General features: G+C 37.6%; 1 protein-coding gene across 2 annotated transcripts; it reads right to left on the bottom strand.

The window, feature by feature from the left end:
• Positions 1-3,425: 3,425 nt before the first annotated feature.
• Positions 3,426-8,174, bottom strand: LOC134667536 (uncharacterized). Of its 2 annotated transcripts, none has more exons than XM_063524959.1 (7): positions 8,053-8,174; positions 7,746-7,944; positions 7,158-7,264; positions 5,139-5,486; positions 4,403-4,671; positions 4,006-4,151; positions 3,426-3,893 (listed from the first exon to the last, which is right to left on the bottom strand). In XM_063524959.1, exons 2-7 carry the CDS (start codon positions 7,873-7,875, stop codon positions 3,688-3,690), a joined length of 1,206 nt encoding a protein of 401 aa, XP_063381029.1. In that variant the 5' UTR covers positions 7,876-7,944; positions 8,053-8,174; the 3' UTR covers positions 3,426-3,687. The 2 variants fall into 2 exon arrangements, with proteins under 2 accessions (XP_063381029.1, XP_063381030.1); XM_063524960.1 differs by having other exon boundaries at positions 5,154-5,486.
• Between the last annotated feature and the right edge of the window lie 9,145 nt (positions 8,175-17,319).

Here is a 17,319-nt window from a genome sequence, read left to right as displayed (position 1 = left end):
GCAATTTCGTCGCTTTGCTACAGGTAGCTAAAAGTCCATCCGTTCGACCCCAATTTTGGGGTTTGCCATAAGCCGCGCGTGGCGTCGCCACCTAGCGGCCATATCTGTGCTGATCATGACAGACGCGTTTTGCTAGAGTGAGTCTTCTGTACCTAGTACTATTATTTATTCGGTGGTGTTGGTCAATTTACATATATCTCACCCGCTTAGCTATTTGTTACTGACTGGACACCTTTTGCCACTAAACGAGGGACCGGGGGCCTAACCAGGGCCCCGGGGGCCGATTTTTGAATTTCGATCGTTCGATTTCGTCACTCGAAAATCGGTGGAAAACGACCAAATGCTAATTTTTGAAATGCGAGCGACAGTAATTGGGAATAGAGTGGTATTGACCACTCGTTTTCAATTCTATTAGCAGAATTTAAATGCCTAGTAGTGGAGATATTATTGAACGAAATACACGAAATCGAGCGGTCGAATTTCAAAAATCGGCCCCCAGGGTGGAATCGTACTTCGACAATTTATTTATTTCTATACTTACGAAGTTACGAAGAAACTGTCATTTTTGCTGAAATTTCCCATTCCATTTATCTTTGTCATACTCGTTGTTAAACACATGAGCTTGTCTCTTTCTCTTTCGGTGAGCGGGAGCTCGATAGCACGTGCACATTTCCCGCTTGCCCAGGCGCGACTAAAGGCAACTTGTACAATTTGTCACAAGGTAAACGCTTCAATGTTGGAACGCCTATAACATATCTTGAGTTAATAATAAATCATTGTATAGCGTCCGAAGACTCGAGGGGTTAAGTAAATAAATAAAATAATATTAACAAGTTTAATAAAATCATACATGTATTAAATATAAATCTTTTTTACCATCAGCCTTACAAGTTTTTTTTTTATATAATACTTTACAAATTACTAAAATCACATGTAATAAAAACAAAACGTAAGATTTTTCTTAGCCAGTCAAGTGTCCCACTGCTGAACAAACGCTGGGTAAGTAAATACAATGAAAAAAGAAATACCTATGTAACATAGAATTAGGCGTTATACCTTCCTACACAGTTTTTTAATTAAAATAATCTTTAATGCTACTTCAAAAACATCGAAAATTGCCTTTAGCACAAAAAATAAAATAAAAAAACAATTTTACCTTCAACTACTTTGCTGATCCATAATAATTCAAGAGATTTACACAGTAATTAGATAAATCGTATCTAACACTACAGCTTTGCTGCAATAATACACTAGAGAGCAAAGAAAACGTCCATGGACTGTGACCCGTTTCCGGTGTCTGAGTGTATACTCATCATAGAAAGTAGTGGCAAGAAATTATATCACATTTTTTTGAGTAAAGGTCCACACAAAGCTGCAGTTAAACTGCAGTGAATTAAGTCGAAAAACTTGACAGCCGTTCAAATGCAGTCCTACATTTTATGTAGGACTGCATACAATACAATACTCTTTATTGCACACCCGCATACTCGTAGTTTACTATAAATGTATAGTAACATAAACAAAGACAATAGAGGTAACAACAGGCGGTCTTATCGCTTAACAGCGATCTCTTCCAGACAACCTTTGGGTATCATTACAAAAATCACAGAGAATAAACACCTTCATATCACAATTTAATTTTTATCCTTTAGCCGCCCGGAGACCTATAAAAAGGTCTCCTGTTCCATTCTAATTTGAACTTTGTGTTGACAGAATAAAATTTCATTTTGCTTGGAATGTTTGACGTTTGGGCAGCTAGAGGTTATACAAGCATCTTACAGTTGCAATAATCAACAATCAACAAAAGAAAACACATATAACTTTTTACAACCATATTTTTTAGAAAGAGACAAAGGTTACAGGTTTCAAGCTATTTATAAAATACAGGGACATAAGGAAAGTACCTACAAGATCATGTTACCATAGTATTCATTTAAAAAAGTAGGTACATACATAAATTTGAAAAAAAAAACAACTTTTTCTTAAAAACGTTATATAAATCAATTAGACAAGCATATATATACAGGCTGAAACATTTCTAGAGACTGAGCTGAAAGGATAGTGTTATCTAAGTGATCTACAATAGAGTTATTGTAATCATAAATCTGGATTAAAAAGTAAAACAAAATCATTAAAATGAAATATTTTTATATCAGAGACAATCCTACAAAGTTTTTTACATATTGAATTGACACATAGTGGACACATATCATGTCATTCAATAGAATCTATTTGCAAGGGTTGAAACACATAGCATTTTGCACCTAATTTTTAACAAACTGTATCTCAAAAAAGGGTTAGACATATTAACGTCCTTGAGTCTAATACTCGTTCATGATAACTATTCTCTATTACTGGCATATTGCTGGATACAGGCCATATCAGTTTTCATAACTGCCTGCCTGCTTATTTAAGAATACATAAAAATCTCCTTTTACTCTTTTATATAACCGGGTGGTTGATAAAAATGAATTGACACCTCATTTACTAAAACCAGCTCAGTAGTTTCTACGAAATACAAAAAGCTCACATATGTACATTACATACATAGACTGCTAAAATTATAACCCTTTCCGCAGTCGGGTAAAAATTAGTAGAAAAATATTGAAATCATAGTATTTCATCTCCAATAAGATAGGGGGAATAATACTTTTCATCCTTTCCCATTGGAGATAAGGTTATCTTTCGTAATTCCTATATTGTTTTACTTTAAGGAACTATTTATATTTATTCCCAATATTTACAAGTGGTATGTACTTCTATTTATCATTTTATATAAATAGGAGTATACAATCACCACCCCAAATATAAGGGTAATTTTTAGCAGCACCACATCACGGTATCCCTGCTACCATAGGTAATAAGCACATACATACATAAATAATGAGATAAATATACCATCATCGTCTGGGTCAGATACCACTTGCTAACTAAAGTGTTGCCAGGTAAGTCATTAAACATTACCCATTACCCAGATATTAATATCAGGTATTTGAAGAATGTTGCCAAGTAAAATTCATATTTGCTTACACTTTTTGATATAATTACTAAAAAATCATGACATTTGGTATGTTTGTGTCGGTGTGTAAGTCTACGATTTACGAAAGGCGTCGGTCCACTGTTACTTTTTACGCTGTGTAAATACCATCATGAAGTCAGTATTCAGGTTTCTCAACAATCGACAACGCATAAGTAGCTCTTCTGAAGTTGCTTATGGCCATGAGCGACGGTGATTGCTTTCTTTCAAGCGGCTCGTCTGCTTGTTGGCCATCACATTGAAAATGAAAACGGTTTAATGAGGCATAAAAACATCTCTGCAACATGTTCTGTTATGAAACTATAGGTCTATTCTTATTGTCTTTAAAATATGTTCATAATCCATGTATGACTGTTTGTTTCTGAATAAATAATAAAAAAAAAAAAAAATTACATCAAAACAAATTGACAGTAGTCCCCAAACTAGGCCGAGCCTGTATCTTGGGAGAACCATAACATTAAAATTAGTTTTTGGGAAAAAAACATTTTTGGTACAAGCTTTTACCGTTGACTGTACTTTTCTTTTCATATCGCGACAATTTTAAATCCCCAAACAGTTAGTTTGTGTTGTTTTATTACAGGGTTCCCATGGTAACCTCCTGTCTCCATCATCAGATCGGCCCATGGAGAAATGACCCCTCCTGCTGGCTCTTAAGTATTCTCGGCTCGAAGAGCCGCAATTGTTACTTCAAACAGCCGCATGGGGCTCGCGCGCCGCGCTTTCCCGACCCCTGAACTAGACTCAGATTCAGAAGTATTGTCTTGTGAGTGCGGAGCGGCCATCACTTTGCAGACGATACAGGAGTCTCTGGGATATAGCTCGTGGCGGCTGCTCGGGAGCAGTACTTTGGCTATACCTGGAATATGGTAATTAGTATTTTAGGATAGGTTAAAAAGTGTTTCGTAATGAAGTCGTTATAGTACAATCGACGAGTAGAATAAGTATTAAATACAAAAATTGTAATTTACCTTCAGCTTCATCCTCGTCAGCGTCATTGATCGATGTGGTCGTGTTTTCATTTTCACCCGTACCCGGGTCTGCTAGCGTCATGGTTTCTAACGCCTCGCATTGGCGCGCGATCTCAGCCGCCAGCTCCGCCGCTGCTTCTTGCTTTCTGGAATTATCCATTGGAATGTAATTTTTTGTTATGGCTCCTCTACATGATGGGCCAACGCCGGCCACTCCAAGGGACGCATTTATGCGTTAGAGGGAGCAAGTGATATTGCTATCTCATTCTACCGCATGGCTGCGTCCCTTGAAGTGGCCGGCGTTGGCCCAACGTGTAGAGGAGCCATTATGATATAAGAGGCAAATATAATTAATTTCTTCCGTAATTTGCTTCCTTGTGACACCATTATTATGTACCTGAGTTCTTCTTTCCTAGTATCAATCTCTTTCATGGCCCGCTCAGCCCGGCCCCACACATCCTCCTGCACCAGATCCCGCACGCGACTTCTGTTCACAGCCTTCCTGTAGTACTCTTCAGCCCAGAGAGACGGGGTGTACTGCCCGTTTGGGGACTTTGTGCTTGCTTGCCCGGGCGGAGACTTTACACTTCCTTGCCCGGCTGGAGATTTTGCACTGTCATTGGAGTGGACGGGTGACTTGTCTTTTATGCTGGTACTTTTCTCCTCCTTAAAATAGAGAAAGGAAACATGTAAAATACAGTAAAAGTAATTTTAATAGCATAACTGCTGAAGCAGAAATAAATGAAAACGAATTTTAGCTAGAATATGATATGTCCACGATTTACGGTTACCATAAGTTAAAGCTCTCATAAAAAAACCTATTATTCCAAAACATTCCGTGGCCGCTAGCCCCATAACTATATACTGTAGCTACAATATAGCCTTCCCTTTCCTCTGTTCAACTCTCAACTCCCAAAGTTTTACCTAGTTTCTTTCTAGTAGTTAGCTGAGGTTTCTAAAAAAACCCTGACACAAAGTCCCTTGCAATCCTGACAAAGGTCCGAAAATCCTGACATGCCATGGGAAATCCTGACGTATGGCAAACTTAATGTGTAGGTTCCTAAAGTAGGCTTTTGTCTTGTGTGCTAAACAAGTACAAAAAAAAAAACATACCATCATGAAAATCTACACACCTTAAAAGAATTCACCGAAGACTTCCTCTTAAACATAGATGTGATATCTTGCGACTGCAACCAATTCGTAACTTTATTCACTGAATCCTTCCTTCTCTCTCTAATCTCCTCATCTTCCTTACTCGGCTTAATGAAGTCCTCCGGCTTGACTAGTTTAACAGGCTCTTGAGATAGAGTTAAAGCCATTATTGACGCTATGGCGACGTTACGAGCCCGCCGGGGTTTGTTAGGGGGCTTATTTTCTTTGTATTTCATTTTTGAAATGAAGGTGGGTGCTTGGGGATTTATTTTTCTAATCTCAATGGGACCGGAGAAACACTCTTCATTGGGAGGATCTTCACCTTGCATCTGTATGGATTAATTTATGTTTTATTAATTTATTCTTTAGTATCTTTTGTCTGTGACTTTGTTTGGGCCTATTATATTATATTCCTTATATTCCTTGGGCCTCAAATTACCACCATAAGAAATTTCATTAAATCAGTTTAGTGGTTTAAGCATGAAGACAGACAACTACTTTCACATTTATAATATAGTAGAATATGTATAAATAGAATTTGACATGTAAACTGGTTTTATTGAGTATAATTTAAAACTTATTAATTAATTATTATATCAATGGCAGACTTAAACTTTTGTCCATTAGTTTAGAATCCTGATTTTTCAGTTATCTTTCTGCGTCCATAAATTACGTCATCGATTTTTGACGATTTTTGACCCCCCCCTAAAATCATGCTTCAAATGACCCCGTTTCCTCCTACGTCATGCTACCATCATCCGATGTCCAGACCCCCCCCCCCCTAATTTGAAATGACGTAATTTATGAAGGGTGTCATTCTGAATCCCTAACAACGTTTGTCCTAAAGTCACTTGCTCTAACTGGTTTGTCCTAATGGGCACATGCCCTAACGATCAATTGTCATAACGATTATTTTCCATAATGTAATGGTTAGCCTAAGAATTATTTGACCTAAGCATTTATACCATAACTATCAAGATCCCTAAAGTATTTTACCATATTTTCGAAATCCCTAACAATGTTTGGCATAAAATAACATGCTCTAACTGTTTTGACCTAATGGCTATTGCCCTAATGATCTATTATCATAACAGTTACTTTTCCTATTGATCAATTATCATAACAATTACTTTCCATAATGAATGGTAACGAACTGTTGCCACAAAAGTGGGTTAGGTTAGGTTAGAACTGTGACCCTCGAAAAAACGAACTGCTGCCACAAAAGTGGGTTAGGTTAGGTTAGAACTGTGACCCTCAAAAAAACGAACTGCTGCCACAAAAGTGTGTTAGGTTAGGTTAGAACTGTGACCCTCGAAAAAACGAACTGCTGCCACAAAAGTGGGTTAGGTTAGGTTAGAAGTGTGACCCTCAAAAAAACGAACTGCTGCCACAAAAGTGGGTTAGGTTAGGTTAGAACTGTGACCCTCGAAAAAACGAACTGCTGCCACAAAAGTGGGTTAGGTTAGGTTAGAACTGTGACCCTCAAAAAAACGAACTGCTGCCACAAAAGTGGGTTAGGTTAGGTTAGAACTGTGACCCTCGAAAAAACGAACTGCTGTCACAAAAGTGGGTTAGGTTAGGTTAGAACTGCGATCCTCGCAAAAATGAAATGCTGCCATTGGTTAGGTAAGGAGGGAAATTTAAATTAGGACATACGCGTATTAGGTCAAGAAACGATAGGCTAAGTAAAATTAGGTAACATGATGGTTAGGATATATAATTTTTAGGCCTAACAATAATTAGGCAAAAAAAGAATTATGCTACATAACATTAGGATAAATACCCAATATGGAAAGTGCCATTAGGGAAAAACATATTAGGACAAAAAAAAATCGGCCAGTCGATAAAAGGGAAACCAAAATTAGGGTATACGAGTGTTAGGACAACTGATCATTATGACAAACAATATTAGGGAATGCAAAGATAGGAGAAAAAACTTTAGGGATTCAGATATAGATCCATTTATGAATAGGCCCATATAAAATATAACAAGTTCTCACCAGTTCCAGCATAGTCTTTATCTGGTACAAGTCCGGGCCGGAGCTGAAGTCTCCAGTGCCTCCCGGGTCCAAAGACGTCCAGTGCCGATAGTATTCCTCCTCTGTCTCTGAAATCAACATGTATCACGAGTTCATCACATTGCTTACATAATCCCGTCTGTCAAGGTTTTTCGGCAGGAAGCCTTAGCAGACTTACATATTCTTGAAATGAGGTTTCATACCTACCAACTGGAATTGGTTTCATGGTGGTATCAGATGGGTTAATTAAGGGGTCCCGATGGTCACTTTTGAGAGCGTCTGCCAAGCACTTCTGGCAAAAAAATACTGAAACACTTCGCTTTTCTGTGTCTACAGTATGTAAATTTCTAACTGCTGCCATAGCTATTATTTCGGTATCAGATGGGTTAAATCAGCTCCACTTTTTCGCACCGGAAGTGGCCTTCTTTTTTGTACTTTTGGCAAGTTCCGCGGTGGCAGACCATAAAATTTGGACTTAGCATCACTTTTATGGGAAAACAATGTGCATTTCATCGCGGTATCAAGTCGGTTCGAAATTTTATAGTCAGTTTTTCTACCAATAGTTCTTACCTTCTGTAATGTTGTGGGCTGGTGGATTCGCGCCGGCGACCGCAGAGTCGATCCCGCCCGGCACCCAGCGACCTTGGGCAAACGATAAGTCCCGCAAAATTGCGGACTCATCGGTCCATTTAGACCCCATCGCTGCTAGTGGCAAAGCCGGTTGCGATTTATATCTATAATTAAAATGATGCCAGAACCCAAAGGCAACCTAAAACAAAGCCGCGAAGATGTTATTTCTGATTTTCGATGAGATTTCACAGGAAAAGGTTTTAAAAAGAAAGGTAGTCGAATTAAATTGGTATAGAGAAATGGCTACCTCTTGTGTCGGTGCTTTTCTAAGCTTTTCCCAGAGTACTTCAATTTAAAATTATCAATGAACCATTTTAGAACACACACTGTAATAACCCCAGCCGAGACGGCTAATTAAAATTATTACAAATTACAACACAAACATGAAGGAATTTAACAATTGAAATAAAAACAGATTAGTTTATTTTTGTGCTGATGGTGTTGTTTTTTTTTTCATAACGGAACGGAAAGTGAACGTCATTAACGTCAATGTCATGAATAGCCATAGACAATACAAACCATAGATAGAGTCTGTGCGGAAAGAGAAGAGTCGTGGCAGAAACGGGAACTAACATTTTAAATTTTATATGGCAATCAAACCTTTGACACCTTGTCATGTAAAAAGTAAACAAACTTCTGTCATTGTATATTTATTAACAAAAACCGCAAGTTTTATGTATAAAATATTTACAAAACACGATAAAAGCGTACATAAAACCACAAGGAAAATTATATTTAACATTGTTCGGTTTTGTCAGCGGGAAGAAAACGGCTAAAAGCCGACTATCGACTTACAAAAAGTCGCGGAACGTGTTTCCGCTATTCGCGGGTATTGATGTTGTATTTAACATTAAATAATTACCTATTTAATAAGCCCCCTAAGTAACTTGTCTCCGGTACATAATCGGTAAGTATATTCATTCAAAATATATTAATTTTCATAAATATGCAGGTCATTCATGGTCTTTAAAATAACTGACAAATAGTCTTGATACTTGCCATTTTATGCATATTTATATGTAATTTTTTTTTTCAGGATTGTGTAAAAGTACCTACGGTATCTCGAATAAAAGACCGCTAAGTAGGTCATATGCAAGAATTCGTAATCTACGTGCCGGATTCAACCACATCCAGTTCAGATGAAGATAGTTCTATGAGTGTCCCTGGTTGTTCTGAAGCTAGCTCAAACATAAGTGACATTGAATATTTTAATTCAGACTTCGATTACAAAGAATAAAACTTTTTCTAATAAAATATTTCTTTGTTTGTAGGTTCTGTTAGTTACGAAATTATATTTCATATTTAGCAGTGACTTTTCGGTGAAGTAAAATATCGTGAGATGAGAGAACCGGACATATCCCAATAAGGCCTACCTACTTAGGGGCCATCCATTAACTACGTCACACGTTTAGGGGTGGAAGGGGGTCAAGAAAATGTGACATGTTGTGGCATAGGGGAGGGGGGAGTCAAAAACATCGTGACGTCACTTTAACTTCATCAATATTCATCAGTAACCGAAAATTAATTTATATATATATATATATATATATATATATATATATATATATATATATATATATATATATATATATATATATTTTTATCGCTGTACATTTAAATAATGAGGTTTTTGGAAGTAGGTAGGTAATTTTCGTTCCTAATTGGTTTTGCGTTATAAAATTACTAATATTTCTTTTACAAAAAATATAATAATAATAATAATAACCCCGCGGGGGCAGCTTGTGGCGACACCGCGGACCCCTATTCCAGAGGGCCCTGTCATCTGGCCCCCGCCTCTGTGCTTGCCTTGATTGGCCGGCCAGAGTGGAGTCGCAAGAGCGGGACCTATGCTCCAGGTTGGAAGTGTAAAATGTCATAACGCCGGCGGCCTGCTGAACGGATCACCGGGATCTGGCTACCGCAGACTCACCTCTCGACAACCTTACAGCCGCTCCGAAGTGTTGCCCTATTGTCGCACTGTGCGTGCGGCCGTTGTAGGGCCCACTAAATGAGTAGGCGAGTCACCACCTGTCTTACACAACTTTGAGACTGATTGTCACGGCAGGTGTCCGCTAGTCTCCTCCCATAACCCATTATCCAGTCCATCCAACTTGCATATCAATAGCCCATGACCTTAGTTCCCATCGCAGCACAAAAGTGCTGCACTGCAATAGTCTTTGCACCTGGCGGAGACCATCTCCGGATGTATCATATTGTGCGCTCGGGGATAGTATCTGCCATGTGTATCCCTTGCTTTTAAAGTAAACTGTCTTAAAGGGCCTCTGCGCTGTTGGCTTCGGCCCCACGCACGCCTCCCAAAGGTCCGGGACCCCATGGTCCCGAGATATGGAAAGGACAAACAAATAATAATAATATATTCTTTATTGTGCACCACATAATGAAATATTTTTTTATACAAAAAATAAAGCCGAGTTAGTATTGCCGATTTCGTTGAAAACAAAATTGCCTAAATGTGACGTCACACAAGGTGGGGAGGGATTTGCAAAATGTGACCAAGTGTGACAAGGAGGGGGGGAGGGGTCAAAAAACCTAGAAATTTGTGTGACGAATTTCTACCCGATCTACCCGGTTTTAATAACTGTTGGACTGCACAGATTAGGCAGTACATAAATGAGACTCTATCTTGTTTGGTACTAAAATTACAATTGTATTGGGCAGATTCTTAACTAGTTTTAGCACTTTTGTCAATCGCACTGTCACTTTTTAGTATCTGAGACATAAAAACAAGTGTGTTTTAAAAAGAAAACTAGTGCCTGCGCTAAATCAGGGGATTGAGTTGATGAGCCGACACCACCACCAGGCTCCGTTTAGTAAGCCGTGGTAAAAAACTGGAACAAAAGGGATTCAAGTATCATGACCTTTAGTGTCGTACTATAATCACGTGACCAGTGTTGTCAGCATAGCAAAAACCATAAAATAGCACTGGCGCGCCCTCAAATCCCACGACTCTTCTCTTTCCGCACAGACTCTATAAGAATATATACCATAGACTTATAACATATAAAGACGTAGTCTCAGCGAGCTGTCACTGTTGCCACTTTTGTTTAGTGTACGATTAACAATGAGGCCCACGTTGCTGTAGCCATGTCGATAAAGTCATATCGATAAACTATCGACATTTCTTGCAATTTTAATTTTACTTCAAAGGCTTAACGATACCTAAAATGACCAAAAACGCTTTTATTCTTTATTGTGGTTATCAGATCACAATTTTATAGTCACGCCCCAGCAGGGAACCAAGGGAAAGTTCAGATATTTAATTAAAATACATAAATACCTCCTAAAATAGGTGTTCCGCAATAATTGAATTATATTATTATATTATAATATATTCATTATCCATTAGCATTTCAATTATGTTTATGTTTAACGAAGATATTGAAGCTTCACTTAATCGCTATTTCGTTCCGCTGTGTAGCGTTTATCGATATATAACATGATTAAAATCGACTTTTCACATCCCTAAAAGAGCACACATATACGCTTTTACGCACACATACACAGCCTGGGCGCATCAATAAAGGCAACACTTGATTTGAAGTCCACCTTGTCAACAGTATGGTTGTCTTTTTTTGACAAACGGCATTTTAAAAGAGCGAGGAGAGAGAAATGATACTAGTTGCTGCGTCGTCAAATAGAACAGAAAAGGTTGGGCCCTTGACACAGAACACCGCCTCTAGAAACCTAATATTGGCCATTTTGTTCCCGACGCAAATCACCAAACTGTGAGGTGCGGGAGGGGTGCTCACGGCGTTGCGATTGGTCGTTTCAAACATGGCGCGCTGATACGTGTAAGCGTAGGGATGGGACATGTTCATTACAGTTAGTGGGTACTGCTATTAGTGATACCGAAATTTATTGTGGTAAAATTGTTACCAATTTAGTATACTTAGAGTAAACTTACTTAATAATTATATTGAATAATTTAATATTTCATTAAGTAATTTAACAAAGTACCTGAAAATTTTACTTAACATATTAGGGCATTTTTGTTTAAAGTACCCAGAACTTGAATTTTAAAGTTTAGAAATTTTATATTATTTCCACTCAGAATCGCAATCTCTTTCGATACGAGAATAAAAGTGTCGCCAAAATATCATAATTTTTTTTTTGTCCCTTTTATTAAGGTCATAGAAGATTGTATTGAAAACATATTCAAATGGACCAATAACATATGCCTATTACAAATCAACTCCGAGTTCTCTCGCACTTCTTTGAAGTTCATCACCAGCAGGGCCCAGTTTTATAAAGTTACAAGTTACAAGTTTACAGGCGTTTACTGGCAACACTTGCTCCGTTTTTTACAATTTGCGTTTTATAAAAGTACTGTGTTACAATTTTACAGGTTACAGGTACAAGTGCAAGGCCTGGGCCCAGTTTTATAAAGTTACAAGTTACAGGTTACAAGAGTACAGGCTACAGGCACCTGTAATGCACTGTGAACGGCTACAGGTGTTTTATAAATACACATAAATAATTACAGTTGTAAAGAACCACGGTCAATCTCGATTACATGTGAAATCTACAGGTGTGAAGGACATCACTATTTAAAAAAAAACGTGTGTCATAGATACTCGGTTCTCTACTAAATTATGTGTTTTTGTTTGCTGTTCACTTCCTAAGAAAGTTATGTCCCCAAACAATTGCGCATGTGTGCGCCTGAAGCTTCTATGTGTGCGTTGGCCTCCAAGAAAAAGTTGCGAGCAATAAAAATAAAAACATTTTTCTACAGGAACATTGCTCCCAACTCTGATTTAAATTATCACGAATTTTATACATTATTAATCATAAAACGGGACTTAAAACGCGTAAAACTTAATTATACGCGATTCAGTTTTAAAATTCAATATTTGCTTCCAACTGTCTTTATCAACGCCCATAAAATATATGGAGGGTAGGTACGTCTACCCACCATAATAAAAAATATATTTGTCAATGACTCTGTCCAACTGCTGTGGTTAAAGTTCATAACGAAAATTTTATTTATTAAATCTTTAAATAATAAATACAACGTAGCGGTACTACCACTTAAGACTGCAAGTCTGTACCTACATGGATTACAGCAATGCACATAGAAAATGTGCTAAATGCGGAGCAACGGCTGTTGAAGCAGCCAGAGTGAAATTCACAGTTTTAGTGGGTTCAGAAGGAACCGAGTCATAATGCATCTAGAAAGCGTATTAATTAACCGTGAAGAAATGTATGAATACAAGTTGGAAATCTGTGTAAAATGCCGTGTGTAAAGTGTAGTGTATCTGTGTGTAAAGTGTAATAGGTAGGCATGCCTAATGTTATTTGTATTACACTGGAAACTTTGTGAATGCGCTTTATTAATGTCAATTTTTTTATTAAGTTGTCAGGGTTTAATTTTTAGTGTATATTTCTATATGTAAAACATATTTTTAATAAATAAAATTATACAATGTTATAAACATAAATATGCCTTTTATTTAAATCAAATGATAATACCACAAACAAGGGGTAATATTTGCATCTTTTATATATTTCGTGATATGAAGATAAAAAATATGTTTATCAACAGAATTACTACCTACCAATACCCGCCAGGCTAAACCGGTTGTCAACTTTAGTTCTTGGTACACAACGCGGCGCTACTAGTATAAACGTGTAAACGTTTGGGGACATTTTTTTGTATGGAGTTATCGTTCTTCTCCTAGTGAGTATTATATTCTTTGTACAAGTGCCTGTAGCTCAACCATAGACGAAAATACGGGAGTTTTATAGTTTTAAACTCATAATCGAACAGGGCCCAGTTTTATAAAGTTACAAGTTACAAGTTTACAGGCGTTTACTGGCAACACTTGCTCCGTTTTTTACAATTTGCGTTTTATAAAAGTACTGTGTTACAATTTTACAGGTTACAGGTACAAGTGCCTGTAGCTCAACCATAGACGAAAATACGGGAGTTTTATAGTTTTAAACTCATAATCGAACAGGCGTTTTATAAAAAAATTGTAAATTACAAGTGTAGATTGGTACACTTGTAACAAAAACTTACATACGTCTTGAGTCCTGTAACAGCACAACAGCAGTTACTTGTAGACTCGTTTTCTGAGAGATTTTAAACTTTACTCTTTATTGTTAAGCACCAACGCCAACGATTGTGCCAGGGCATGCATACTTTTCCATGCACTGACCTTATCAGTTTTTGTTAATGTATCTGAAATATATAGTAAATAGGAAATAAAGTGACAATATGTTTGATATTGATTTTATTGACGATTCGTTTTATTTTATCTACTAGGAAATGGAAAGGGATTATTGCCGATATTTGTCGTTGATTTATTAGCATTCGTCTCTTTATATAAGTATAGTGCATTCACATTATGGTAAAGTGTACTATTCATAATTTTCGATACACACCGTATTTATCTTTGAGCCGCTACCAAAACGATACATTTTAATGTAAGAATGTGAAAGAGTACCTACTTATTTACATGTTATTTACTTATTACGTAAATATTTCATTAAATCTAACTTAATCTGAATCTGAAAACGGCCCAAAAAGTATATCCTTGGCATGGAACGCCGCTCTCAACCACTCGATTTTTCCTTCAGTTCTGGCCATTTTTCCAGTAATTAATATTTTACAGCAAACAAAAACACATAATTTAGTAGAGAACCGAGTATCTATGACACGCGTTTTTTTTTAAATAGTGATGTCCTTCACACCTGTAGATTTCACATGTAATCGAGATTGACCGTGGTTCTTTACAACTGTAATTATTTATGTGTATTTATAAAACACCTGTAGCCGTTCACAGTGCATTACAGGTGCCTGTAGCCTGTACTCTTGTAACCTGTAACTTGTAACTTTATAAAACTGGGCCCAGGTCCATCTCGTGACATGAGACCTAACTGCTCACCTAGAGGATTCTAAAAAACCCATACAACATATGTCTATCACAAACCAACACCGAGTTCCCTCGCACTTCTTTGAAGTTCATCATCAGGTCAATCTCGTGACATGAGACCTAACTGCTCACCTAGAGGATTCTAAAAAACCCATACAACATATGTCTATCACAAACCAACACCGAGTTCCCTCGCACTTCTTTGAAGTTCATCATCAGGTCAATCTCGTGACATGAGACCTAACTGCTCACCTAGAGGATTCTAAAAAACCCATACAACATATGTCTATTACAAACCAACACCGAGTTCCCTCGCACTTCTTTGAAGTTCATCATCAGGTCAATCTCGTGACGTGAGACCTAACTGCTCACCTAGAGGATTCTAAAAAACCCATACAACATATGTCTATTACAAACCAACACCGAGTTCCCTCGCACGTCTTTCATCATCAGGTCCATCTTATAACATGCGGCTCCGCTGGCCTAGAGGATACTAAAAACATATTACCTACATATTATGTCTAAAATGGTACAATACGGCATGCATGACGAAGCACGAAGTTTCCGCAACTGACGAAACCATCATCGTCACATCACTAGTCGAAAGGGAAAGGGATAGCACATTGCATTTTCAAGTTGACGAAAAGGGACGGACTACTGCGCCTCTACTTAGTGACCAGTATAAAATGAACCCCGCGGACAAGAAACATTATTCAATGAAATAATGAATTTTACTTTCCAGTGGGATGTTATTCCATCTGTTTTGTAAGTAGAAGTCTTAGATGACTTGCCACACCATTTTATGCTGCAATATCCCATGATTTCCGAATAAATTCAATAGTTTACGATTTATTTTCTGAGACTCGTGCACACTGCTAACAGGTCGTAATCTTGGGCGCAACTGATCGGAGTGGCGCGCGAGCAATCTTATATTTGACCTATACACCATACGTGCGGTGACCGCGAGTCGTCCTATAAGCTCGGTCTATAGGGGTTGGTCTGTGGCCCTTGATATATACAGATGCCTTCCAAGCGAGCTGTCAGTGGGACCACTTTTTGTTTAGTGTACGATTAACAAAGCGACCCACTTTGCTGTAGCGATGTCGATAAAGTCATATCGATAAACTATCGACATTTCTTGCAATTTTAATTTTACTTCAAAGGTACCCCAGGTAGGTAGGTAACTATACCTAAAATGAACAAAAACGCTTTTATTCTTTATTGTGGTTATCAGATCACAATTTTATAGTCACGCCCCAGGAGAGAACCAAGGGAAAGTTCAGATATTTAATTAAAATACATAAATACTACTAAAATAGGTGGTCCGCAATAATTGAAATATTTTATTACATCATAATATATTCATTATCCATTAGCATTTCAATTATGCTTATGTTTAACGAAGATATTGAAGCTTCAATTAATCGCTATTTCGTTCCGCTGTGTAGCGTTTATCGATATATAACATGATTAAAATCGACTTTTCACATCCCTAAAAGAGCACACATATACGTTTTTACGCACACATGCACAACCTGGGTCGCCTAAAAAGGGGCCACTTGGATTTGAAGTCCATCTTGTCAACAGTATGGTTGTCCTTTTTTGACAAACGGCATTTTTAAAAGAGCAAGGAGAGAGAAATGATACTAGTTGCTGCGCCGTGAAAGAGAACAGACAGAGTAGGGGGCTTGATACAAACAACTCCGTTATACCGTTTATACACGAGCATGCTGCCAATGCTGCCTCTTCAGCGCTCAAATGGGTAAGAATGATAAAGGTTAGATAATGAAATTTCGATATTCTTGTTTCGCGGTAAACCCCCAGATTGTGATGGATAGTGTTGCCTCCTACGCAGAGTTTTGCGTAATATTCCCTATTCAATCCGGAACTACAGGACCTACTAAATTTAAATTACCTACCAAAGAATGTAAAATAAATATTGATGGCCACTCCAAGGGACGCAGCCATACGGTCGAATGAGATAGCAATATCACTTGCTCCCTCTAACGCATAAATGCGTCCCTTGGAGTGGCCGGCGCTGGCCCATCGTGTAGAGGAACCATGAACATGAGGGCCAATTAAATATACAGATGGTCAGCAAATCTTGTCAGTAAAAAAAGGCGCAAAATTCAAATTTTCTATGAGACACTATCCCTTCGCGCCTACATTTTTCAATTTTCTACTGCCTTTTTCGCCTTTTTCTACTGACTAGATCTGCTTGACTAAGTATATATAGATAAAAAAAGATTGCAAACTATACTGTCGTCACATCCCTACGCCTGCTTATTTTGAAAAATGCTTGCCCTCAAGTAATATTTTGTAACATACGAGGGACTACCCTAAGGATAGAATTGTGCTGGGCAATGTCTTAAAAAGTGGTACACAAATGTTTATATTGCCCATTACCATATATAATTATGAAAGTAATACAGATACAGTATGTATTGAAATTTATTTCGGTTTTACTGAACTGTTACGCGTTAGGCAAAGTTATGTTGAATGAAAGGGCAAAGTTGTAAACTTCTACGGTAGGTACGGTATGTTTAAAGCAGTAGAGTATTCTGAGTCACATTTTTTACAAGCCTTGGTAATATTACGAGGATATATGTGACGTTCCA

Source organism: Cydia fagiglandana, chromosome 9, assembly GCF_963556715.1.
Source record: "Cydia fagiglandana chromosome 9, ilCydFagi1.1, whole genome shotgun sequence".
NCBI lineage: Eukaryota > Metazoa > Arthropoda > Insecta > Lepidoptera > Tortricidae > Cydia > Cydia fagiglandana.
The sequence above is the reverse complement of the archived record's forward strand: the minus strand, read 5'-3'. Positions and strand labels throughout refer to the sequence as shown.

Excerpts from the sequence above, each read along its gene's own strand:
- LOC134667536 (XM_063524959.1), bottom strand. The coding sequence starts at position 7,875 with ATGGGGTCTAAATGGACCGATGAGTCCGCAATTTTGCGGGACTTATCG. Across the intron at positions 4,672-5,138 it reads CTTCGGTGAATTCTTTTAAG|GAGGAGAAAAGTACCAGCAT; the intron begins GTGTGTAGATTT and ends CTCTATTTTAAG. Across the intron at positions 3,894-4,005 it reads TGACGAGGATGAAGCTGAAG|GTATAGCCAAAGTACTGCTC; the intron begins GTAAATTACAAT and ends ACCATATTCCAG.